This window comes from Podarcis muralis, chromosome 11, assembly GCF_964188315.1.
Source record: "Podarcis muralis chromosome 11, rPodMur119.hap1.1, whole genome shotgun sequence".
In the NCBI taxonomy this organism is placed as follows: Eukaryota; Metazoa; Chordata; class Lepidosauria; order Squamata; family Lacertidae; genus Podarcis; species Podarcis muralis.
This window is the reverse complement of record NC_135665.1, coordinates 6,833,555-6,859,327: the sequence shown is the minus strand read 5'-3', so window position 1 is coordinate 6,859,327 and position 25,773 is coordinate 6,833,555. Positions and strand designations below refer to the sequence as shown.

Here is a 25,773-nt window from a genome sequence, read left to right as displayed (position 1 = left end):
AGGAGAATATGCTGCAACTTTTGCAATTCCTGACTACCAGGGCAGGTGTGCAAACAAGGGCCTCTGGAGTGAGGGTAAATCCCCCTGCTTAATTTATAGAAGACTGGAGAAGACACTTCTGTGATCGAGTTCATAGCCTCTGGGATAAACCAAGTGTACGTGAGAGTAGTCACAGCCTTTTCCTCCTGCTTTTTTCTAAGCTTGAAACTGACATTAGAGACACTGGGGAATCATATATGATCTGAAAAGTGGATATAAGAGGAAAATATACAACACCCCCCCCCCCAACCTGAGCTTCAAGCCATTCTAGCCTCTGGTGTATTAACTCTTGTGCCAGCATTTCAGATAAAAGACTTAATCCAAATCCAAAACCCTTCTGCTGAACCGGCCACTGTGATAAGGAGAAAGAGATGAATTTGCATAAACTGCACATAATAATAACCAGCAGCATAACTAAGGTCTCATGGGCCCTTTGGCCAGGAATCAACAATGCATTTATATAAGCTTGTTTCCGTAGGATAAAAATATGTAGAAGAAGCTCTGAATTTAGTGTAGCAAATATCTCCAGTAATTTAATAAGCATACAGAATATGAATAGCCCCTCATTTAAAGTAACATCATATCCTGTTCAAAATGTGTTTTGAAAAAGTATCCTAAAGAAAACGGAGAGTAGGAAGCCCACAAATGCACCCTCTGTCCTTACAACACCAACATTAACTCTTCAGAAAAAGCATGCTAAACTATTAAATGAGAGCTAATTTTCATACCCAAACAAGCCCATACCCGCAAACCATTATGTCTTTGTCAATTAAAACTGTTCTGAAATTTCTAGATGTTGACCTGCTAAATGTGGTTTCCATTTTTTTAAAAAAAGATACCAGTTCTGCATTTGATGGCTGGAAAGGGACTGTAATTTTGCAATGGTTTCCTCTTCGTAAAAATAATTTTGCCACTGGGATAATATTATTCAACCAAGGATGAAGTATGGTGCACGTCTCCGCAAATAGCATGAGCTAGGAACTGGTTTAGTGGACTAATTAAATGATTTCTTTGCATGGATTTACTCTGATGCTTTATAGTGCAATCTTATGCACGCTTACACAGAAGTAAGTCCAGTTGAGGTCAATGGAATTTACTGCCATCCTAAGGCAGCCTTAGCAAAGAAGCTATTTGTCACTTGATAAATTTCTCATATTTGTCAATTGATAAATTTGCCTGCAGAGGCATGTGCTGTTTACACATGACAAGACAGTTTCAGATGCAGCAGCGATTTAATGCAACCTTTCTGTTAGGTGAGAAATTGCAGCAGTTGCTGGTCAGTCACATAAACCAGGCTATCTCATGTGGAAGAATGCACGTTACTATCATAGTGGCAATGTGCAATTGAAATAAGAGGGCAAACAGCAGAATAAATAGCTTTCTCTCTCTTTTAAAAAAACGAGCTTTAGAAAACTTGTTTAAAACACTCTCATAAAGAAGGCAAAACACAAGTATTCATAGCAATAAGCTTGTGCGTCTCCCCTCCCCCTGCTCTCTGAGTCACTGCAGTCATGGGAAATTATTTCAGAGTGTTAAATTTAAGATAAGAACTGGGACCAGCTAAATAAGAGCAGAACGTATCTTCAAGGCAAACTTTCCCATTAATATGAATTAATTATACAATGTGACAGAAAATCTTGGCCTTAGCTGTTAATGCTCTTTTCATCTAAACTGGTTTTTCACTGATATCTGTATATTAATTTCATGAAGTGTATTTATTTAAATTCCGAATTAATAAAGTTTGCCACAGATGGCAAGAAGCATTTAATTGGCTTCCCCCCTATTTTTCACACTTTAGTTAAAAAGAAAACTGTCCAATTAATTATGAGCCACGTATATCTTCAATATTTGAATAGTAACAGGATTCAGAATTTTCTTCAATTTTCTTCATGTAGCTGGGTAACAAAATTAATATTTAATACAAGGTAGTCCTTGGAGTTCCTTGTGTTTCGATATTCTGCAAACCACTCTTCCTCATCTAAAATTTATTACTGGTGTTGTTTTACACAACACAGTCCAAATTAGTTTTAGAAGTTCTAATAACAAAAATCTTACCCATGTATGGTTTTGAAGTGTGGTATGTCCAGCTGCTGAGACTATCCCACTTTGACAAAGTCTGACAACTGCTGCTGTATGTAATTTTTTCTAAAGTAATGATTAAAACTTTTTAGACCGTTAAATGCATTTAGGAGACGGTTTGCATGAACACATTTCATACAAAGTGAGTTTGTTGTTGTTATTGCTGTTGTCAGTCAGTGTATAAGTCAATGTTTGTCTTTTCTAAGGAATAACTACTTACTGACCAACATACATTTATGAAGCCTGACATTTCTATGTTAACTAAAATATTAGATAGGATAAGGAAGCTGAATCAGTGGTGGGTAATATCTTAAGATAATGCTTTTTATAAAACCTACAGAATCCCTATACCCTGCCTCTACCTTTTATGATAGAGTCACATCTTGAATGTCTTATCTCCTTCCCTGTTCTGATTTTAGTATTTATCTCAGCCCTTCTGTCTCTCTGCACCCTTCACAAGTGCTGTTGCATAAGTACCTGATTCAGTTCTCTGGAGTGGCAGATATATTGCTGAATATGCCAGATACTCAGTTACAGTGCTGAGATAGATGGACCACTGGAAAACAGCTGCCGATATGTTCCTAGATGTGGTTTATGTGTACAACAGCTGTCATGCCCCATCAGTTCCAAAGAGGTGCCTAGAAAATAACATTTTTGAGTGTTTGTAAATTTCCAAATGAATTTTTTTTTAACGTTCAATTTTGGAAAAAAATAGTTCAATTCCATTAGTACTGGTGTTTTTCTTAAGGAAGCAGCTTTAAAAATAATAGATGTCACATGACGTGGTCTTCAGAATATTGTTCTACCATCTTCATTATAGTTTCTTTTGAATGCTTTTACTAAGGTCCAGTCTTAATATTTGTCATGCTAGAAAAAAGGAATGTATTTTGTAAAGCAGAATGGGAGCATGAGGGTGATTTCTGAACAAGTTTCAAATGTTTTCTGACTGACTTTCAGATTTGTAAAAAAAAAGCAACCCTTCCCTGTTACACAGAGGCTATCTCCACATAGGAAACCTTGTCTACTACAAAGCTCTCACCGACTGAAAATACTGTCTCATCATTTAGGAATTCCTAAATGTCTCAGTGCAACTCAGTACACCTAAGATATTGTAGCAGTTAAAGGTGTTTTAGTAGGAATTCAGATGGCATGTCATATACTAGCATGTTTCTCTTGCCTCACAAAGGGTGTCATGTCTTGACGAATCAAACCAATTACTTTACAGCTTATGAGAGCCAGAGGATATAGTCATGATAGTAGTTCAAAACGGCCACATATCTGCTCATCTGTGGAGTAAGATTCATAGCCTACAGATGACCAGGAAAGGTAACTCTTGTACAATGAAATAATTCAATCGTCTCTTCTTTCAGGCTGTCACAAATGACTATTCCAGGTTTATGCTGCCTGGCCGACATATCAAGATGTCTGTGTCTTGTGCTGATAACTTATGTGGACTTCAAAGAAGATTTTGATATTATTTCCCTTTTCTTACCTGGATAAAAATGCTTTTCAGTGGTCATTCTCTTGAGCAACATTTTTTGTGTGGATCTGTTCAGAAGTAAATCCCACTGAGTTCAGTGGGACTTACTCCCAAGTAAATGTGTATTGAATTGGAACCCAAGCTGACTTTGGTTTTCACTGCTAGATCTTAAAATAGCGACCACATTTAGTTTATGTAATTTGGATTAAATGTTACAGATGGGAAGAAATATAATCTGGTACTTTCGAGGTCAACAGACTCTCCTTTTTATATGAATGCAATTAATTTAAAGAGGATTTTAACCACATGAATTCTGTTTGGGACTAAAGTGTGCTGTGTTTTCTAGCTGCTGAATGGTCTGATAGAATCATTAACAGAATACTATTTCTCCACTGATTTCAAGGACTTGAATGTGATTGATGGATTTGATTTTTTTAAGCATGAACACACATAGTGAATTTATGTATTAACTGGTGTAAAACTGGCATTCAATAGAAATGGACTGGATTTGCCCATTACTATTTTGCCAGGCTGTAAGCAACTCTCTTACAACTGTCACAGAAAGGAAAAAGTTTGGAGACTGAGGTTATATCAACCATAGTTCTGGGCAGAGGACTAGAAAACTCAGCCCTTCACCACATTTCAGTTCCCAAAATTCTTTGGGGAAGCCATGACTGTTCTTCGGCAAAGTGGATAAACTGCACATGATGGCAAAATGGGAGACATGGATATTGCATTGCATGGCCTTTCAATTCATATTGCATATATCATTCTTCTTCCATTGTATAAAGTGAAATCTCATAGCAGATTGATACTTTTTGTGATTTTACTTCCACCTCTGACACAACTCAGTACCTGGAACAATAGGAGTATCATAGGAACACAGGAAGATGTCTTATCCTATTGGTCCATCTAGCTCAGTATTCTCTACACAGTGGAAGTAGCTCTCCAGGGTTTTAGTCTGAAGTCTTTCCCAGCCCTACTTGTAAACCTGGGATCTTCTGCATGCAAGACAGATGCTCTCTCACTAAGCTATTGCCCTTTCCCATGTCAACGTAGACTGGGACAGAAGTGAGAACACGTGGGCTAGGAAGAGCACATCTTTGTTTGAGACTCTGTCCTGCCACGTGGTGCCCCAGATCTTCCTGACGCATATGGAAAACATTGAGGCTTTGCTCCTGGCGGGTTTATGTTGCCCATGACTCATTTCCATAAAGCAGTGTGCTCAACACACACGCCTGGTAGGCCTTCATCTTGGTATTGGCCATTAGCATCACATTATTGTATAACCTTTTCAAGAGGCAAACAATTTCCGTAGCTGCCTTAGGCTTGCCCAGCTCAGTGTCAATAGAAAGGTTGCTGGTTATGGTGGAGCCCAGGCAGACAAAATTGTCTACCACCTCAAGTATGTGGTCAGCAGTGCTGATGCTGGTGATGACCTGACCAAAAACGTTGGTCTTCATCAGGCTGGTGGGGAGGCCAAACTCCATTCAGGTTTGGACAAAATGGTTGATGAGCCTCTACAGAGCTTCCTCAAAGTGCACTCTCAAGGCTGCATCTAATTAAAACATAAACATCTAATTAAGGAACGTAACATCCATAACAAGTAGTCACTGTATACAGAATGCTCATATCCTAAGTCGTCTTCTTCACAACCATGCTAACTCCTTTACATATGCTTTCTTTAACTTTCTCATTGCATTCCCTCTGTCTCTTGTAGCCACTGTCTTTTTCAAAGCCCCTAATGGGACAATGCCTTTTCGGCCAACCATTGTTTACCTGTCACCCACTGTAACTCAGCCCAGCATTCTATTCCTCTTGTGTCTCATTCTTCTGCCCACTCTTCTGCCACACAGTCCTTATCCCATTGACAGTTCCCTTGAGGGTTTCCCTCCCCCCCTCCCGATTTCACCTGCAGGCTCTTCTCATTAAAATTGACTGGGACATAGTTTCAGTTTCCTCTTCCTCTCTATCCTTCGTTCTATCAACTGAAAATCCTTGGTTTCTCCATTCTCCTTGGTCCCCTTAGTCATATTCACAATTTAATACATCAAAGCCAGAGCAAAGATGTTGCTTTGTACTTTGGGGAATTATTAGTCCTTAACGGGTTTCCAGAACATATTCTTTTCTACTGTCCATTGTACAACCAGCTATGCAAAGCAAGCAAGCAAGCAAGCTTTGGCCCTTTTTTTCATTTTAACACAGAACTGAGTTTCTTAACATTGCAACCATACTAAATTGGACTGCAGAAAATGTGACCCAGAGCACCTAGTTAAGATTCAAAGGACATAGGAATGTAATGCAGACATTTCATCCTTCCTCGTCTTCTGTTGAACAACAGAACTCCTCACCATGCAGCAGCTTGGGAGAGTTTCAAAATTTGTTGTGGGGCATATGGATCTGTTGTTTGGTGAACAAGCTAAAAGCTTAATCCTGCTCAGGCACGCATCTGCATTATGCCTAAAGCGTTTGCCGGAAAGGTGGCATTCTGACATTTTAATAAACAATAGTGTGTGAAGCTGCGATTCTAGCCCCACTTAACCTGGGAATTAGCTCCATTAAATTCAATGGGACTGTCACGGTCCGGTCTACGGGTGATCGAAGTCCCGGCTGAGGACGTCGGGACCGGGGGCAAGATGGTGGGGTGGAAGCAGGAATGAGAGTCCAGAAGCCAGGGATCCAAGGGTCAAGAAGCAGGGAGTCACGAAGTCAAGGTCCGAGGATCAGGAAGCAAGAAGCCAAATGCAGCAAGGCAGGAAACAAGTTGCTGTGGCAAAGAGCCAAAGGGAAATGCTGACCTTATGTTCCTTCCCGGCTCTTGCCACCAGGTGCAGTGAGTTACCAAGTGGCCTCACCTGTGCGGCCGCGCCTTGCCTCTCCAGAACAAACTTAGGAAGGCCCCCAGTCCTGTGAAGCCCTACTGGTCACAGGGCCTGGCTCCTGCACGCACTCCTGACGGGGACTTTCTTCTGAGTAGATTGATATGCACTTTATCGGCATATGTTCAGATGATGAAGAAGCTCAACTAAAGATACTTTTTGCTGCTGAGCTAACTATATCATCCGTTTTGAGTGGACTGGGTTTTGTGCACACTGCATTATAATGAAGAGCTTCATTCGGACTGGATTTGAATTAGAACTGTTAAGAGTTCTACTTCCCTTCTTGGTTTAGTGAGGAAGGCTCTCTTTACTTTCACGCCTCTCCCTCTTGCATTTTAAAGGAATGTAGGAAACTGCCTTCTACGGAGTCAGTCTCTTGCTTCTTCTCTCTCACTGTCATCTACACCACTGACAGCATCTCTCCAGGGTTTTGGACAAGGGTTCCCAGCCCTAGCTGGATGATTTAAAAATGTATTTTCTGAATTGGAAGCTTTCCTTTAAAATTGTACAGCTCAACTCCAACATGGGAAATAAAGGAATTATTGTTCATTTGTAGATGCAAATCTATGAGATGAGGCATTTTTTTGTGGGAAGAAACTGTATATACTTCATACACTTTCAGAGCAGTCTCCCGAGGAATGACGCATTAGGAAAAATAATCCATATTTTTTCCAAGCTGCCTCATGAGTGATGACACTTTAGAACAAACACACAGCCATTTCTTTTTTTTTTAAGTTAGCAACATTAAATTGCCTGCAAGTGGGTGAAGAAGACAATACACAAATGAGCTGAACATAGGTCCTATGTGACATGAGGAGCATCTTTTCATTTATGCCAGGAGTAAAAACTGTATGCCCCCCCCCCCAAAATAAACAGGTTTACCATGCCAAGCAGCTCTCAATAGTCCCACCTTTACATCTGTGAAAAGCTCCTACCCATTCACTGCCATGGGACAAAAAGATTTTGTTTTCTTTGGCATTAAATTCACTAAGCAGCATTTCAAGGTTGGGCTGTTTACTACAATATCCGGGGCGAGATGAGGAACTTGAGGCCCTCCAGATTTTGATGGATAACAAATCCGGTCATTTCTGTCCATAAGCTGTGTGGGTTGAGACTGATGGAGTTCAGTAACATCTGAAGGGCCAGAGGTTCCTTTACTTCTGATCTAGGGGAACCAAAAGAAATGTATAGAAGGGATTTTATGAAGAGACTCTAAGTTTGTAAAAGTTTTCTCTTGTGCAAAATCATGGTTTTTTTCCCCAAAGCAAGCTTTGAAAGTTCAAAGCAAGCTCTGAAAGTTCAAGCAAACTTCTGGCTTGAAAGCAGGATTTAGTCAGTGACCTGGTGGCCATAGAAACTGAAGGGCACCAATGGCTTGGTTTTATGGAATTATTCACTTAGGAATAGTCTCACTCAACTGACTCAGTGAGATTATTCAAGAAATGCAATTAACCCGCCTGCCTCTACTGCTCCCATGTCTAAACATGTATCTCACAGGAAATTGGTGAGGAGCAGATGTCAGGGGTCATCTATTAGCATTACTTGAAATGGTGATCTATAACTGAAATTGCCTGTGTGCTTATGAACCTCTGGGAAAATATATTTCAGCTCACCCTTTAATTATGCTTGCTTGGAAGCATGCTGTATTTCAATCCTAAACTGAACTAATGTAAATGTAAACGCAAAAGAAATGACTTCATATTGTAATGGACGTAAAGGTGACTCTGAATAACAGTTTCCATAAAGCAGATTAAAAACTTTTATCTCTCAACATTTTCTAACAAAAGAGAGAGAAGAAATTTAATAATAGTTATCCAAAGAAGAAAACATTTCTTACTTTTACTCCCTACCTGTGGCTCAATATTGGTGATTTTTGCTTTAGAGCTAAGGTTCTCAAATGTTCTGAGGCTGCAGCATTACAGAAGCTAATCAAGTATGGATCTGGTTAATAACCTGAGATGGAGTCTATTGAGAGCTGATGTAGATGCAGGATATACATACCTACATGTATCTACTATATATTCTGGAAAGTTGTTTCTCTGTGTTCTTGGCATTTGGATGCTTTTTGAGATATTTCCACCCAATTTGAGATGAGGGTTCCTGTGGTGGTTTGGGGCTGGATTGTGGGTCAGGAGTTCCCTGGGTCAGGCTGGATCCCTGGGTCTGGGGGTTGGACTGTGCACAGCCATAAAACTAACAGAGTGCAGTATTTCTTTCTAAATCTCAATTTAAAAAAAAATATTTTTGGTTCCTTAGAATTGCTGGCCAACACTGTGTACTGTTTCAGCTAGTCTATTGTGTGTTTGGGAAAGTTTCTTGATTGCCTTTTTGCTACACATTTGGACACCATTTTGCATGGTAATGCCTAAGATCAAGGAGCAGTTTTTAATCATGTACCATTTTGAACCAAGGTGGTAGACTGAACCTTTTAAAACTGCACTGATTTTAACTACCGATTTCAAAATTGCACAGTTTTCTTTGTTTCTTTCTTATAATTTCAGAGCAACACCAGGTATAAGGCTGCTAATTTTAGACATATTAAAAAAACAACAACTGCTGCCATGGGGAGCTTCCCTAAGTTAAGAAAGATGTACATAGAGTACCTTACCAAGAGAGTTTGAACATCTACTAAGTAGCTTGGATGTGGCTATGACTTTGTGGGGGAAAGTCTTCCAGTCTTTGCTTCACTCTGCTTCTTTGCCTCCTCACCATCCGTATACTGTGGCTGCTGCTAGTGATCCTTGTCTGTCATTATCATCTCTTGTGACTGACAGAGTACCAGACAGGCAGCTCACATAGCAGTGCATCACAGGGCAGTACTGTATGGCCTGATCACAACTCTGCTGCTGAGGAATTGGGGCACTCAGTTGCCTGCCACAAGCAACAAGACATGGGTTAAACGCCAAAGCTCATATAGCTCTTCAAATGCGTACTTGAGCAGGGGCAGCCAGTATGTTGTCCTCCTGATGTTGTTGGACTATAGCTGCATTGGCCTATTGGTCTCCACCCCCATCGTTCTGCCTGGACGCTGAGGTCCAGCGCCGAGGGCCTTCTGGTGGTTCCCTCATTGCGAGAAGCAAAGCTACAGGGAACCAGGCAGAGGGCCTTCTCGGTAGTGGCGCCCGCCCTGTGGAACACCCTCCCATCAGATGTCAAAGAGATAAACAACTACCTGACATTCAGAAGACATCTTAAGGCAGCCCTGTTCAGGGAAGTTTTTAATGTGTGACATTTTAGTGCATGTTTGGTCCCTGTGGAAGATGCCCAGAGTGGCTGGGGAAACCCAGCCAGGTGGGCGGGGTACAAATAATATTATATTATTATTATTATTATTATTATTATTATTATTATTATTATTATTATATTGGACTATAGTTCCAATAGACCATTGGCCGTCTGCGGCTGATGGTTCAACAAGATGATCCGAAGGGCACCACGTTGGCTACCCCTGTGCTTGAGCGCAAAGGAGCTATCTGATTGCATTTCTCCCTAGCTGCTTATAGATCCTGGTACTTGTTACTGTATATACCAACTACATTTCCACTGAATGAGATTCTCAAAATGAGTGATACTAACAAACTTGCATCTCAGTCATCGTATCTTTTGTTCAAACTTATCTGTTGCTCATGTACCTAGCTTTTGGTTTAGAAGAAGAGCTTTGGTGTTGGTTTGAATAAAATGATTGCATTATTCAGCCTTTGATCGGGTACTAATTAACTCAAGTACTCTGTGTATAGGGATCAGGAAGATTGATAATCCAATAAAATGAATGGATTAGAGAGTAAATCCTTGAACGCTGTTGTTCTTGGCTTCATGCTTATCTATTTTTTGTAATAGAAATGCCGTTTCCAGGTGTTGTGCTTGTAAAATGTTTGGCTAAAAATGATACTTTCCTTCTAGGACTTTTTAGCTTCTTAGCTAATTTAATAATTGGACACTTTGCTAAAATGTTTTTCACAATGGTGGATGCAGCAGGCTATTCGCATTCTTATGATCTTAAGCAAACACACATTCAAGCCCCTTTCAGACCTTGTGTCTGAACCCAACAAGATGGGAGGTGGAAGGGGCAGAATCAGTGTGCCCAGCCGTACACTCCATTCACTCTTAAAACTTTGTCATGCCTGAGAAGGACTTTAGACTGGTGAAACTGTGGTGCTGATTGAAGGGGAGAATAGATATTTCTAATGGAATAGAATCCCCACTTCATGAAGCAACATAATTAATATATAAAGTGTGTTTAAACATTAATTTCAAAAGCTAGGCATAATAATTATGTAGAAATAACCTATACCCTTACTATATATATATGTCCTTTTTCCTTTTCAGAGAGAGACCAAAGGCCAGTTTCTCATAGATCATGTTTGCAATCATTACAGTTTGCTGGAGAAAGACTACTTTGGCATTCGCTATGTGGATCCTGAAAAACAGCGGGTATGTATATGAACTCTGAACAGAGTGCATTTGTCAATTTGTGTCAGGTCTGTAAAACTTCTAAGCTGGCAAGCAGAACCAATAATTTCTTCTCATTTTCATTGCCCTAGTATAGATTCCTCAAATTGTGATGTCGTAAGGGTCAGGGGTAAGTGTTAAATCCCCATTTATTGAGTTGATGAGCAATCTGCAATATACTAGGACAAGTGCAAGAGTTCTCCTGTGTGGGATGGTTAGGACCCTGCCAGTCTCTGAGCTGAGATACATACTACAGTTGCCATGGGGATCAGTATCCCTGTGGTGGCTATAATGTGTAGCCTAGCTGTATCTCTTCCCTGTTTTTATAGCATGACCAGGGAGCCACAACTGTAGAAGCTGAAGATCCACTTCCACGTTGTACCGCAGTGTTTTGATGCTAGCCTTTTCATGGTCTGGAACATATATAAACAGTGCCGGATTTACGTATAAGCAAAACAAGCTATAGCTTAGGGCCCCACTCTCTTGCCCCCCCCCCCCCCATTTCACTATTAATATACTTCTTCTTAATTGTATTTCAGTTCAACAATTACTTTGATAAAATACATATTTTGTTATGTGCAAATGGCTTTAGATACCTATTAGGTCCATAAATTACCATATAGCATATATTCAACACAAAAAACAGTGACAATTTGTTGTTGACAAAGGACAGCTGGATATATAAAGGGCCCCATTACCTTCAGTAGCTCAGGGCCTCATCAGATCTAAATCCAGCCTCCTATATAAATATAGGAGTCTTCTTATTGTTGTTTTCACTATAGTTCATACCGTTGGAGCCACATTGGTATTTGGGTACCTTTGAAACTAAGATAATGGTTTAAAAATAGACATTCAAAGAATTAGTGAATTAAAGAATTTAAGTTTTGCATATCGCTCCACATTTTAAATCAAATCATTCCCTCCCCACTGCTCTGGGTTAATCTTCTTAGATTATAATAGTGGGGTTATGAATATATAAGTTGTGTTCTGAGAAGCTGCATCCTAGAAGCTTGTAAATGTAATGCAAGATTTGTGGCTGCAAATAAATCACAGGAACAATAAGGCTGGAAGATGCGGCTGGCAAGTGGCTGTTGCAAGTCTTCAACTTGCAAACAATAGAATCCTTAGAAAAGCTTTCAAAGCCTTTTTCAAAACTATAAATCTTCAAGCGAAGGAAGCCTCCTAGTTTAAAATTATAACAATGAGAGATGTTTACCAGTGACCTCAGTAAATGACTATTAATATTGTGTATTAATAGGCAAACATTTAGTTTTATACTGTGTGAGTGGGGAAATTCTAACTGAGTGTTACTGTTGTGCATCACAGAAGTTGATGCGCCCTTCCTGCTAAGGATTTGAAATAGCAATAGAAAAACTCCATCTTCTCATGCTTAACATCCTATTCGATTTAAATGAAGAAATAAAATCACTTCAATTTTTAGTGATTTTGCAAAAGTCAATTTTTAAATCTTCTGTATGGGGTTTTGATGTCCATTACATCTGTCTACCTCAAACCATAACACTGCTAGTGGAAACACTTTTTACCTCCCTCCTTGGGAAATGAACTTAAGAGGTTTCCACGTGTGGACTTTGTCACTTGGTTTTGCATACATTATGCGCTTAAATTCCCATTGTATGTTGAACACTATATTAACTACTCTTGGGAATTGTATATTTTACTGCTGTAAGCAGCTTTGAGACCGACATGATGAAAGTGGGATATAAATCTGTAAATAGATGAATAAAGATAGCATTAGGAATGCATTGTTCTGTTTTTTAAAAAGACAAAAATCCATTGAGCTATGGCAATGGCTATGCATATTGGGTTGAAAGCAATATGCTTGTCAAGATGCTTTAGAGGCCCCCGTGCCAATAAACATTATAAATAATATGTGGAGATGTACTTGCCTGCTTTAGGTGACAAAGACTCATATCTCTTGCCTTCCTTTAAATGATCACTAAAGAAGCAACTAGGGGGACGCGGGTGGCGCTGTGGGTAAAAGCCTCAGCGCCTAGGGCTTGCTGATCGAAAGGTCGGCGGTTCAAATCCCCGTGGCGGGGTGCGCTCCCGTTGCTCGGTCCCAGCGCCTGCCAACCTAGCAGTTCGAAAGCACCCTCGGGTGCAAATAGATAAATAGGGACCGCTTACTAGCGGGAAGGTAAACGGCGTTTCCGTGTGCGGCTCTGGCTCGCCAGAGCAGCGATGTCACGCTGGCCACGTGACCCGGAAGTGTCTCCAGACAGCGCTGGCCCCCGGCCTCTTAAGTGAGATGGGCGCACAACCCCAGAGTCTGTCAAGACTGGCCCGTACGGGCAGGGGTACCTTTACCTTTTTAAAGAAGCAACTGGTGATATTCTTGAGATGAGTGGCAAATTTAAAAACAGATTTTTAAACACATTGGTAGTGTCTCCTGAGGCTACTAAAGTTTTTTGCTGGTTCAGTAGTTTGATGCCCCCGCCGGCCCCCCCACCACCTCTGATTTCTGCTGCCTGAGTGTTGCATACAACCGAGTTTGCTTAATTGCAGTCTGTGCAGCTGCTTCTGCTTCCAGAAGCATGTGGCTCAAACTCAGATTTATTGCTCATATTAAAGGACTCATCATGTTTATGAGTGCATTAGTAGTTTGCTGAATTCCACAAAAGTCAAGGATCTTCAAATGGAAGAGCTAACAAGCACACTTGGTTGGATAGCATTGCCTCCCAATAATATTTTTATATCATTGGCAACATTTATTCTTTTGGATTGATTTCTGTCAGAGCTTTATTTCTCGCCCAGTTTACCTCTTTTTTCTTACAGTTTGTCCTTTTTCCCTTATGAAAGTCATACAAAATAATGTCTTGGTCTGAAGTAAAATCGACAGAAACCACTACAGAATTATGCACATAGGAGTCCAGGAAAATAATCCTTTGCACTGTTGCACTGACTGGTAATAACTTGGACAACTTGCTTTCTCACCTGCACAGCTGACTGCAAAACAGCTTACAATGTGAAAAGTATTTGTTTGTGACCTATATTAATGCACATCTGGACCAAACCTTTTGGAGGGATAGCTTTTGAATTTATGTAGTCAACTGATGCGTTATCTGCTTTTACACAGCAGTTGTGGCACTGTTAAGGATGAAATGACAGCATGTGCAATTTCCCCAAACCAGTAATTTCAGAAAACTCCTGCAGAGTAGCTAGAAGGAAGAAAGGAGAATAGTCTGCAGAAAACAGAAGTGAGAATACTGGATTTCTGTCTATGAGCAAACAATCTTGCTTCTTTTACCGGTTTCCCAAGTGAAAAGAACACCTAAAATTTGTAGCCACAAAGGAAGTGCTGCCTGGAATTGTAGGCTATCACAATGGGCACCATGTAGAAGATTCTCTGTCTCCCTCACCCCAAATTTCCCTTGTAGTGGGTATTTGCTTGGGCCATCACTTTGCCAGATTGGTTAGTAGTTGAGGGTGACTTTAGCAATTCTAAAGAAACTTTTAAAGTAAACATCTAAAAAAATGTCCTGTGGTTAAGGTAACCATTTACACATGTCCCTCCCCAAAAAAGAGGCAGGGGGAGAGAAAGGAAGAAAGGAAGGAAAGAATGAAAGAAGTCACCAAAAAGGAGGAAGAAAGAGGGCACAGACGGATATAAAACTTGCATATGCTGATTTATTTGTATAGATGCAAATTCAGAAAGCATTGCTTTAGAAGGCATGTAGTTTAAACATAAATACAAGGCATCTCACTGTAGCAGGAAACACTACAACCAGGAGGTGTGTGTTGTGCCTGTTCAGCCTGCTGTCCAAATGCTAACTGTGGATGGGGAACTTCAAGGCCTAGTCTCCTTTTTATGATTCTTTGTCCTGAAACTGAACTTGGAGCAGCTGGCTCTAAAATAGAGGTGTGTCCTCTGTAAAGTAGGTCACATGGTCTTCCAAACAAAGGCCAAGTTTTTTTGTGGACCAGAGCCTTCATCAGATACATATATTGGAAGTGGGTTCTGGTCCATGACAGCCTATGCTACAATACATCTAATCATATCTAAGAGGTTATAAGACTCTGTTTAAATTAGGGGTGGGAAACCAGTGGCCTTGCAGGTTCTGTTGGACTGCATGTCCTATCAGCCACAGCCAGCATGACCAATGGTCAGGGATGATGAGAGCTATAGTTGAGCGTGTGTGTGTGTGTGTGTTTCTGTTGAAAGGGCACAGTGCAAAGCAAATTGTGAGTGGCATTGCCTGTGAGTAATGCTGGCAATATTTCAAGTAAGTCTGGCAGTAATAAACAAGGCTTTTAAATATTTAGTTCCCACCAAGTGGCAAATCTATTATGATGGCTGTTAAGTTGGTATACTGGGATTTCCTTGCTTCTATAATGCACCCTCTCATGGCTTAAAGCATGTTTCGCTTCTGAAAAATAGTGCTAGTATTTCTGCATAATTTCCGCATTCCTGGGTCTAGGGAACATTTTAAAATTCAATTTATTTTGTGTTTTCTAATTTGGAGGTGGGTAGCACTCTTAGATGTTCAGTAACCTCAGTGGCGTAGCGTGGGTTGTCAGCACCCGGGGCAAGGCAAGTAATTTGCGCCCCCCAACCTGTGGATTTGCGCCCCCTAAACCGTGGATTTGCGCCCCCTAACCCTAACCCCCAGATGTTGCGCCCGGTGCGGCCGGCCCCCCCTGCACCCCCCACGTTACGCCACTGAGTAACCTATTTAGGTTCTTAACTATGTTTAGAGCTTTACAAAGAAAGCAAACAAATTTTCTGAATGCATGAAATGACAGGAACAATATAATTTTAAAAGTCATTCCATTTAATCCCAGCAAATCTTAAGACTTCTGCCGTAAAAATCTATCTCATTGTTGCAAACCTTCCTGAAACAACCACCCCCACCCCATTTTATTTAACTGAATATTGAAACAAATCATTCAGCACTGCAACATTCTGGCACTTCGAAATTTATTTCATATAGAACTTGTATCTTTTAAAATGAAACGTGAATGAAAGGTTAAGCAATGCAGGGTTTTTTTTACTATATTTGTTATCTTGATCTGATTCATGCCGCACAGCACCTTTTGCATAACGCCAAAGCACATTTGGTACATACTGACAATGCAGAATTCTCTGGAGGTGTCAACAAAACTGTAGATGTGGCGACTGAGCAGAAACCGTATACCTGGATTTCCTGCAAGCTTTTACAGAGTTCTGTACTTCCCTTGTACCCTGTAGGTTAGGCTGATTTGTTAGAGGAGAATTTTCCACTGGTGGCAGATAACAGAAGCTATGACTCCATGAGACCGGTGTAAAACCAAATTAAATAAAGGTTTTATTTCAAAACAACAAACAACAAAGCTTGTGGGTGTTTTTCCTGCAGGCAGAGTTCAAACTGCAGCTTTTCACCTTTTGTAGCCATGGCCAGCTGTACCCAATTTGCCCAGAGCATACAGAAACTGTTCTTAAAGGTATAAACATCTTTACTGTTTCTTTGCAGAATGATTCTTTCCCAACATGATTATGGGCCCAAGGCCACACAGTGAAGTGTTTATTCTGCCAAGGGTGGCTATTCTGCTGGCAGACATTGTTGGATTTCACCACAGACCATACAGGCGTTCAGCTGAACCAACCACTATGCATCTTAATTCACTCATCCTGTATCTAGTAATCCAGTTGTCTAAATCGTGCTAAACATCAGGAATAACTTTCTGACAGTAAGAGCTGTTTGACAGTGGAATGGAATCTATATAGAGGAGGGAGAAAGGTTGTTTTCTGCTGCTCCAGAGAAGCGGACACGGAGCAATGGATCCAAACTACAAGAAAGAAGATTCCACCTAAACATTAGGAAGAACTTCCTGACAGTAAGAGCTGTTTGACAGTGGAATTTGCTGCCAAGGAGTGTGGTGGAGTCTCCTTCTTTGGAGATCTTTAAGCAGAGGCTTGACAACCATATGTCAGGAGTGCTCTGATGGTGTTTCCTGCTTGGCAGGGGGTTGGACTCGATGGCCCTTGTGGTCTATTCCAACTCTATGATTCTATGATCTCTTGGTAGGTTGTGGACCCTCCCTCGTTGGAGATTTTTAAGCAGAGGTTGGCTGGCCATCTGTCTTGTATGCTTTAGTTGAGATTCCTGTATTGCAGGGAGTTGGGCTAAATGACACTTGGAAGATAAACCTTCCAACTGTACAATTCTATGATTCTGTGATTCTATATCCAACTACAGTTCAGCTAGGAAATTCTCGCTCCCCATTCTCTTAAGGGAGCAGTGGTAAGATATCTCCATACCTCCTTAGTGAAAGGTGAGATGAAGCCATGTTCGGCCTCCCTGCTAGCCCCTAAAAACTAGGAAGAAACAACTTCTACAAAACAAATACATTTTAATTGAAATGAGCCTATCTATTATGGGATATTAAAATGGGTCCTCTTTTGAATAATAACAGGTGAGAAGACAGGATTAAACAAACAGTGATGATAAAGCAGGGAAACAAATAGAAGATCTATTTTAGGGGGTCTGGTGCTACTTTAAGAGATCTGTAAATTAGTGAGGTAGCAAAGTCTGGAGGTGAAACAAAATGATTCAGGAAAGTAAATTTTCAAGCAGACTCAAGATTTCCAAAAGGTTCTGCCCAAACCGGCTGACTAGATAGCAAAATGGCAGGTGATATTCCACATTAGGTACACAGTGCTGCACATCAGGGACATCATTGTAATCTTCACTTATATGCCGATGGAATCTACGTAAATAGTCTGTAACCAGACACAAAAATATCCATGTATATCCCCCCCCCCCCCCCCGATTTGTTTCTGATGAGGCAACGATGATGCAGATTTTCTATCCTAAATCAAATTGGGACCTTATGATGATTTGAGGGACAATATTTGAAGTAGCATTTCTTCAGCATCATTTTCACTTATAAGCATGTAAGAGACGGGAACAACCCAAAGTATGACTAATTTAGATGCCGAAATAGCATATAAAGGCACATACGGAGAAGTGGCCATTTGACAATGTTGTTAAATCATACTTGGGTTTTTCTCCCTTTAAATATATTTTGAGCTTTGTGAAATGACCTTTCCAACACGTACGCTTTTTTTGCCGGGGAGCCATGCATAACATATAGGCCTACTCAGCATTGTAGATAATCATCCTGAGGGCACCTGGCCTGGGAAATGGCGACTCAGGGACATCGAAATGCTGATCCAGGATTAATACAGTGCTTAGAAAGTGAAGAACATTACAGGTCAGCGCACAGCAAGCAATGGGATACCATATTGCAGGTGCAGTTGCCTCCCTAGCAAAAGAAGATAGAGAGGTCACATTGCTTTAGCAATTAAAAAATACTTCTCTAAATATTTTCAGTCTTGACACCTTCACAGATATTGAAATTAGCTCATCATAATGCATTTATTGGGACGCGGGTGGCGCTGTGGGTAAAAGCCTCAGCGCCTAGGGCTTGCCGATCGAAAGGTCGGCGGTTCGAATCCCCGCGGCGGGGTGCGCTCCCGTTGCTCGGTCCCAGCGCCTGCCAACCTAGCAGTTCGAAAGCACCCCCGGGTGCAAGTAGATAAATAGGGACTGCTCCAGCGGGAAGGTAAACGGCGTTTCCGTGTGTGGCTCTGGCTCGCCAGATGCAGCTTTGTCACGCTGGCCACGTGACCCGGAAGTGTCTCCGGACAGCGCTGGCCCCCGGCCTCTTGAGTGAGATGGGCGCACAACCCTAGAGTCTGTCAAGACTGGCCCGTACGGGCAGGGGTACCTTTACCTTTTTAATGCATTTATGCCGTTTGATTTTGTCCACTCTGACCGTAAACACCATGGTTAATTAATTGAGCCAGGATGCAAACCTGACATTTTCAAATCACTTCAGCATATGACGGTTTTGGTTCCATGCTTGTTAATATAGCAGGTACTGTACTGATCCCTGTCAGTGGTAGTCATTTTCACCTTTTACATTTGTTGCTATAATTTAATTAAATTCTAATAATTTAATTTGCCTGTTCAGTTTTGCTAAATTTGTATTTGAAGAAGAGATGAGTGCCGATTGATAGTAGGAGAAACTTCATAGGAATGAATTAATAAGCATTTTAATGAATTATTAAGTGGAAGTGATAGAAAGATTCCAGCTTTTTATCACATACCCTGAAAGCAAAATTCCAGCTTCTCTGGGACAGTTGTAATAAATAATAAGTGAAATGAATGTAACCTCTTTTGCCAGAAGCTGAGAACAAAAGAGGACAGATTGCAGTGGTTGAGTGTTAGAACAGGGAGTCCCTGCTTCGAATCAATGCCAAGCCTCATAGTTTGCTGGGCCATCTTGGTCAGTCACAAGCCTAATCCAGAAATCCCTAACTATTTTGGCCTGGGAGTTCATTTGTGAAGCTATTATGTGCACTGCCACAAAAATGCTTGCCATGGGGAGCTTGTCTAGTGACAAAGTGATGGCCTAGCGAGTAGTCACAAAATGCAAATAACCTGTCCATGAAATTCAGTACCAGGCAGAGGTTGGGTCTGAGTTCCAAATACCAAACCACTATCCTCCCACTGAAGGAATGGGTTTCCAAAACCCAAAACTGACTGTGCAGGCAGTTTGAAACTGCACCAAAATCCCTCCTTTTCCTTAGCTAAAATCCATTTACTTGAGCTCTGCGCTCAATGCATAAACAAAAGCCCGGCTGTATAGACAAGTGCTCAGAGCCCTCTCCTTTATCAGTTGTGACAGCAACTATGGCCTTCACTGTACCAGTAGTAGAACATGACAGAGAGAAGACACGTCTGTGCTTTATCTTACGTCCTGGACACACTCTGACACACAAACCCAAGTCTGGGAACAAACGCCAGAGCGTGTTCCTGGAGATGATTACCTCTTCCCAGATAAGAGTAGGAAGAGGAAGATCCTTTTATGGTCAGAAGTAGAGGAAGGAAATCCCATTTATGGTTAAGAGTCCCGGAGCAGGAACACCTGTGATGTCAACCTGCGTGTACAAGCTGACGTGGCTGGGGAAGGAGGGAGAGGGTGCCTGGAGGATATATATATTGCATGAAACTTGTCATTTCTTTGGACTTGCTGTGGACTCACCACGCAAGTGCCTTCTGCTATCCGGAGAGCAGAATAAACTCTTTCTTTGAACCAACTCGGTGTCATTTGACTTCCTTCCTCCTGTCCCTGAGCAACGCAGACCCAATCGGTGAACTCCAATAAGGCTACACCACCAGTGCATAACAAACTAAGCATTTTGCAAAAGGAAAACTGGTGGTGCTCAGAGAAACACAAATAAATACCACACATATGCACCTCAAAACCAACTGGCAAAATATCCAAATATTCCCCCCCCCCAAAAAAAACACCCAAATGCCTGCCAGCTTCTCACTGCCTCCTGGCACATCTGGCAGTTTTAGCTGCCCTGTCCTCTTCCAGCCTATGAAAGATGGCTCTGGGTCTACATGGCAACCAGAAACACTTTGTGGAAAAGAATGGAAGAGGCTGTCATGGCTGGAGGTCTTTCCAGTGAGCATAGCCGTTGCACAAAGTAAAAAGGAGCATCTCCACCCCCATCGTTCTGCCTGGACACTGAGGTCCAGTGCCAAGGGCCTTCTGGCGGTTCCCTTGCTGCAAGAAACCAAGCTACAGGGAACCAGGCAGAGGGCCTTCCTGGTAGTGGCTTCCCACCAGATGTCAAAGAGAAAAACAACTACCAGACTTTTAGAAGACATCTGAAGGCAGCCCTGTTTAGGGAAGCTTTTAATGTTTAATAGACTATTGTATTTTAATATTCTGTTGGAAGCCGCCCAGAGTGGCTGGGGAAACCCAGCTAGATGGGTGGGGTATAAATATTATATTATATTATATTTTTGTTGTTGTTTAGTCGTTTAGTCGTGTCCGACTCTTCGTGACCCCATGGACCAGAGCACGCCAGGCACCTCTGTCCTCCGCTACTTCCCGCAGTTTGGTCAAACTCAAGCTGGTAACCTCGAAAACACTATCCAACCACCTCGTCCTCTGTCGCCCCCTTCTCCTTGTGCCCTCTATCTTTCCCAGCATCAGTGTCTTCTCCAGGGAGTCTTCTCTTCTCATGAGGTGGCCAAAGTACTGGAGCCTCAGCTTCACGATCTGTCCTTCCAGTGAGTACTCAGGGCTGATTTCCTTAAGAATGGATGCGTTTGATCTTCTTGCAGTCCATGGGACTCTCAAGAGTCTTCTCCAGCACCATAATTCAAAAGCATCAATTCTTCGGCGATCAGCCTTCTTTATGGTCCAGCTCTCACTTCCATACATCACTACTGGGAAAACCATGGCTTTAACTAAACGGACCTTTGTTGGCAAGGTGACATCTCTACTTCTCAAGATGCTGTCTAGGCCTGTCATTGCCCTTCTCCCAAGAAGCAGGCGTCTTTTAATTTCGTGGCTGCTGTCACCATCTGCAGTGATCATGGAGCCCAAGAAAGTAAAATCTGTCACTGCCTCCATTTCTTCCCCTTCTATTTGCCAGGAGGTGATGGGACCAGTGGCCATGATCTTCGTTTTTTTGATGTTGAGCTTCAGACCATATTTTGCGCTCTCCTCTTTCAACCTCATTAAAAGGTTCTTTAATTCCTCCTCACTTTCTGCCATCAAGGTTGTGTCATCTGCATATCTGAGGTTGTTGATATTTTTTCCAGCAATCTTAATTCCAGCTTGGGATTCATCCAGCCCAGCCTTTCGCATGATGTATTCTGCATATAAATTAAATAAGCAGGGAGACAAAATACAGCCTTGTCGTACTCCTTTCCCAATTTTGAACCAGTCAGTTGTTCCATATCTAGTTCTAACTGTAGCTTCTTGTCCCACATAGAGATTTCTCTTATATTATATTATATTATATTATATTATATTATATTATATTATATTATATTATATTATATTGTATTATTATATATCTTATCTTATATCTTATCTTATCTATAAAAAACAAATGAGCTCAAGGCACCCTCCATCTTGTTTTGATTTTTTAAAACGAGTTTTTGGTGTCAGTTTTTAAATTTTTCAATAAAGTTTTTTTTTTGGGGGGGTAGGAGTGACAGATGGCCTTGATGGTTGGGGAGATGGTTGGGGATGGGGGCATCATGACATTACGTTGGGGATCCTAATCTATTTCACAGGGTTAGATAAAATACATGAGAAGAGAACCATCCATGCTGCCCTGAAGCTTCTTTGAGGGAGGGAAAAACAGTAACAAATGTAATAGAAATGTTGTAAGTGAATCATGCAAAAATTGTTCTTTGCTCACATTCCTTTGGACTCACTCCTGACATGCACAGTGTTTTGCAGAATGGTCTGCAGTTCCTGCTGTTGCTGACTATTAGCCTTGCTGGCTGGGGTTGATGGGAGCTGTAGGCCAGAAATCTGGAGGGCATTGCATTAGCTACGCCTGGCGTATTTGATTATGTCTGTGGTTGTATGAGGCAGCTATTTTTTTTACCTGGCTTTCAGCAGAAAGCAGACCTCTTTAGACATGGCTTTGTGAAATCTAATCACCAACATTATTACCATCAGCAAATTTTTATTTGTTTGTTTGTACGCTTATGCTAAAACTTCTGTTTCCTTTGTGAACAATTTACAATCTGTCTGACTTTCTGGAAATGCATAATGGTGGGAATTTGCAGTATATATATATAAGCAATTATAAGAATTATATTTCTTTTTCATGCAGTGTAAATATAGCACAGCTTACCTTTTACATTAAATATTTGTCTTTTGAAAATACTGCTATAAATCAGCCTTGACTAACTTTCACAGTGGGGATTTAGAAGTGACATCAAATTTAAATGGGAAAATGGTTTCCTAGTTTCCTGCTGATTTATTTTATTCTATTATGTTTATTTATTAAATTTGTATGCCGCCCTATACCCATAGGTCTCAGGGCGGTTCACATGATAAAATCATAATATACCGTATTTTTCCATGCATAACACACCCCTGTGTATAAGACGATCCCTATTTTTTGGGTCTCCAAATTAAGAAAACAATTTGCTGTAGAGATACTTCCTAGCAAATATACTATATTTTTCGTTTATAAGATGCCCCCAGGTATCAGACAACCCCTATTTTGGGGGACTCACCAATCGGCAATCCACCCCCAGCACTATCTGTGTATAAGATGCCCCCTAATTTTTGACATTGTTATTTAGGGGGGAAAACCTAGTCTTATACATGGAAAAATACGGTAGTTTCTCGCTCTCATCCTAACCTCTCTTACAGGGTTCTTTTTGAGGATAAAATGAGAGAAAAAGAACCTGTAAACCATTCGAGAGTTGCTTGGAGGAAGCAATGGTGTATAAGAAATAAATAATATCTAGAGGTTTAAGTTTGTTCTAAGGAGCCTTCTCTAGCTCCCTGTATTAACAAGTTGTGGGTGGTATTTACTCAGAGTAGAATAATTGAATTGACTAAGTTAGGTCCATTAATATAAATGGGTCTAATTTGTTTATCTAACTTAGTTGAATGCTACCCTATAAATAAATTTCTGTTCCACTACTGAAGCCCCTGCTTGCTTCATAGTTGATTCAGTTCTTCCCATTCCTGTCCCCAAGGTCCAGACTTCGAACAAACATAAATACGCCCATTGTGTATACTCTTACTGCATTAGCTATGGCTTTCACGTTCAACTGATTCTTTTTCACTATCCTTCCACAAGTATAAGCATCCCTTTGAAGCTCTTTGACACAAAACACAATAGAAATCACAGCTGTTATGAAAACGGCTTGTCAGTTTATGATGACCTTGTGGCAGTAAATAAAAGTGATGTCTTTTGCAACGCTCTAACCATTTATCTCTGCCTCTCTTTTCCTCAGCACTGGCTGGAGCCCAACAAGGCTATCTCCAAGCAAATGAAATGTAAGTGTTGATAGCTCAGTTTAAAATGTGGCGGGCTAGTTTAAAAGTGCCATGTAGTAGCATGTTTCTATCCCCTTCCCCACTGTATGAGATGGTTTCTTTATACCTGCTATACTTATTCTTGCTTGATTTCTTGGGCCATTTCATGTGACTGGGTTCATTTTGAACCCAGATCCAAAGAAGCGCCTGAGCAATAACTCAGTTCATTCAGAGAGAGCTGTGAAGTGTTGAGTAACATAAAGAAATGAGCGCCATATTCCTACCCATTTGTTTTGGTATTCACAAACTTTATGCAAGTCCTAAAAGGGACTTACTGGGAAATATTGCCCGGTTTCAAGAAAGAGCTATGCAGTTTCTGATATAGCCCCAAAGTTGTGGTTTCCTAAAAGCATCTGATTGGCCACTGTGAGAATGGGATGTGGGATTAGACAGGCTGCTGCCTGATGTAGCAGGCTCTTATGTTCCAGTCCAAAGCATCTGGAAGACAGCAGGCCGGAGAAGGTATATAGGATTGTGTTGTAGATTGTAAGGCAGGCTTCCTCAAACTCGGCCCTCCAGATGTTTTGAAACTACAATTCCCATAATCCCTGACCACTGGTCCTGCTAGCTAGGGATCATGGGAGTTGTAGGCCAAAAACATCTGGAGGGCCGAGTTTGAGGAAGCCTGTTGTAAAGGATAAAAGTTGTCTGATTCTATTTAAATATTTCCTTCCTTCCTTCCTTCCTTCCTTCCTTCCTTCCTTCCTTCCTTCATAAATGGCTGCAACTACTGTCATTTGCTAGTGATTTGATATGATGCCTGAGACGAAAGCTCAGTTTGCAGTATCTGAAGACTTGACTTTAGATAGTGAGATCTGCTGCTTGTTTTACTTATGTAGGTTGTTGTCAACATGGTTAATTTATGAAAAGGAGGGAAGTTCTGTCCCTTTAGTAGCATTGTACATTTTCAATAGAAGCATAAGTGATTCAGCAGCTAGCAGTGTATGACAGAATTTAGACATGTATATCTGAATGAATAAAATTGAGGCTGCAAACTTATACTCAGTTAGGTAAAGGTACCCCTGAACGTTAGGTCCAGCTGCGGACGACTCTGGGGTTGCGGTGCTCATCTCACTTTACAGGCTGAGGGAGCCGACGTACAGCTTCCGGGTCATGTGGCCAGCATGACTAAGCCGCTTCTGGCAAACCAGAGCAGCGCATGGAAACACCGTTTACCTTACCACCGGAGTGGTACCTATTTATCTACTTGGACTTTGATGTGCCAGGGACCACGTAACGGGAGCTCATCCCGTTGCGGGGATTTGAACCGCTGACCTTCCGATCGGCAAGGCCAAGGCTCTGTGGTTTAGACCACAGCGCCACCCGCCTTGTATAGAATTGCACTATATATTTTTAGTTGTCAAGAGGAGTCTTCAATGGTCTCCTCATTTCCTTAAAAAGGTAAAGGTATAAACCCATAATTTTAAAACAAGATGCACAAGAGACATAGACAACATAAGAAGGTCAATGTGTCACATATATCCATTATACAGAGGGGCGGGGGGTCTGCCCACAATTTTCCTGATGGCCTCCTAGTGCAGTATGATGATCTTTCTTTTAGTGGCTCTCATGAATTCTGTTTGATTAGCTATAATTTGTTGAAATTAAGTGTGAATAGATATTATCAGTCTCTAGGTGACCCCCCACAAAGAAACATGTGCAATCTGCTCTTAGCATTCAGAAGGGGAAGCAAGAGTGAAGTTAAATAAGCAAACTGATAAATTAATGCCACTATCTGTGGCAAAGAGAATAATAGAACCAGAAGCCCATAAAGTTTAACAGAAAAGTGAGTATCCTTCCAAGTACTGGTGAACCCGGCTGAAAAATGGCCCTGGGTCAGAGAATATTCAGGTTTTATGGGATGGTCAAATTCATATCCTGAACCAGCTTTTTTCATATTCAGTGGCAATTCAATTCTATTGAACATATTACAAACCCCTCTAATGTGTGGGGCCCTTGTAC

At 41.2% G+C, this 25,773-nt stretch overlaps 1 protein-coding gene across 4 annotated transcripts in view; it reads left to right on the top strand.

Moving 5' to 3' along the window:
* Nucleotides 1–25,773, top strand: part of FRMD3 (FERM domain containing 3) — a 130,680-nt gene that overhangs the window by 43,509 nt on the left and 61,398 nt on the right. For all 4 annotated transcript variants that reach the window (XM_028748439.2, XM_028748438.2, XM_077936010.1 and 1 more), the window contains exons 2-3: nucleotides 10,804–10,908; nucleotides 23,730–23,772. In XM_028748439.2, the coding sequence (XP_028604272.2) occupies nucleotides 10,804–10,908; nucleotides 23,730–23,772 (148 nt within the window). The remainder of the gene's footprint in view (nucleotides 1–10,803; nucleotides 10,909–23,729; nucleotides 23,773–25,773) is intronic.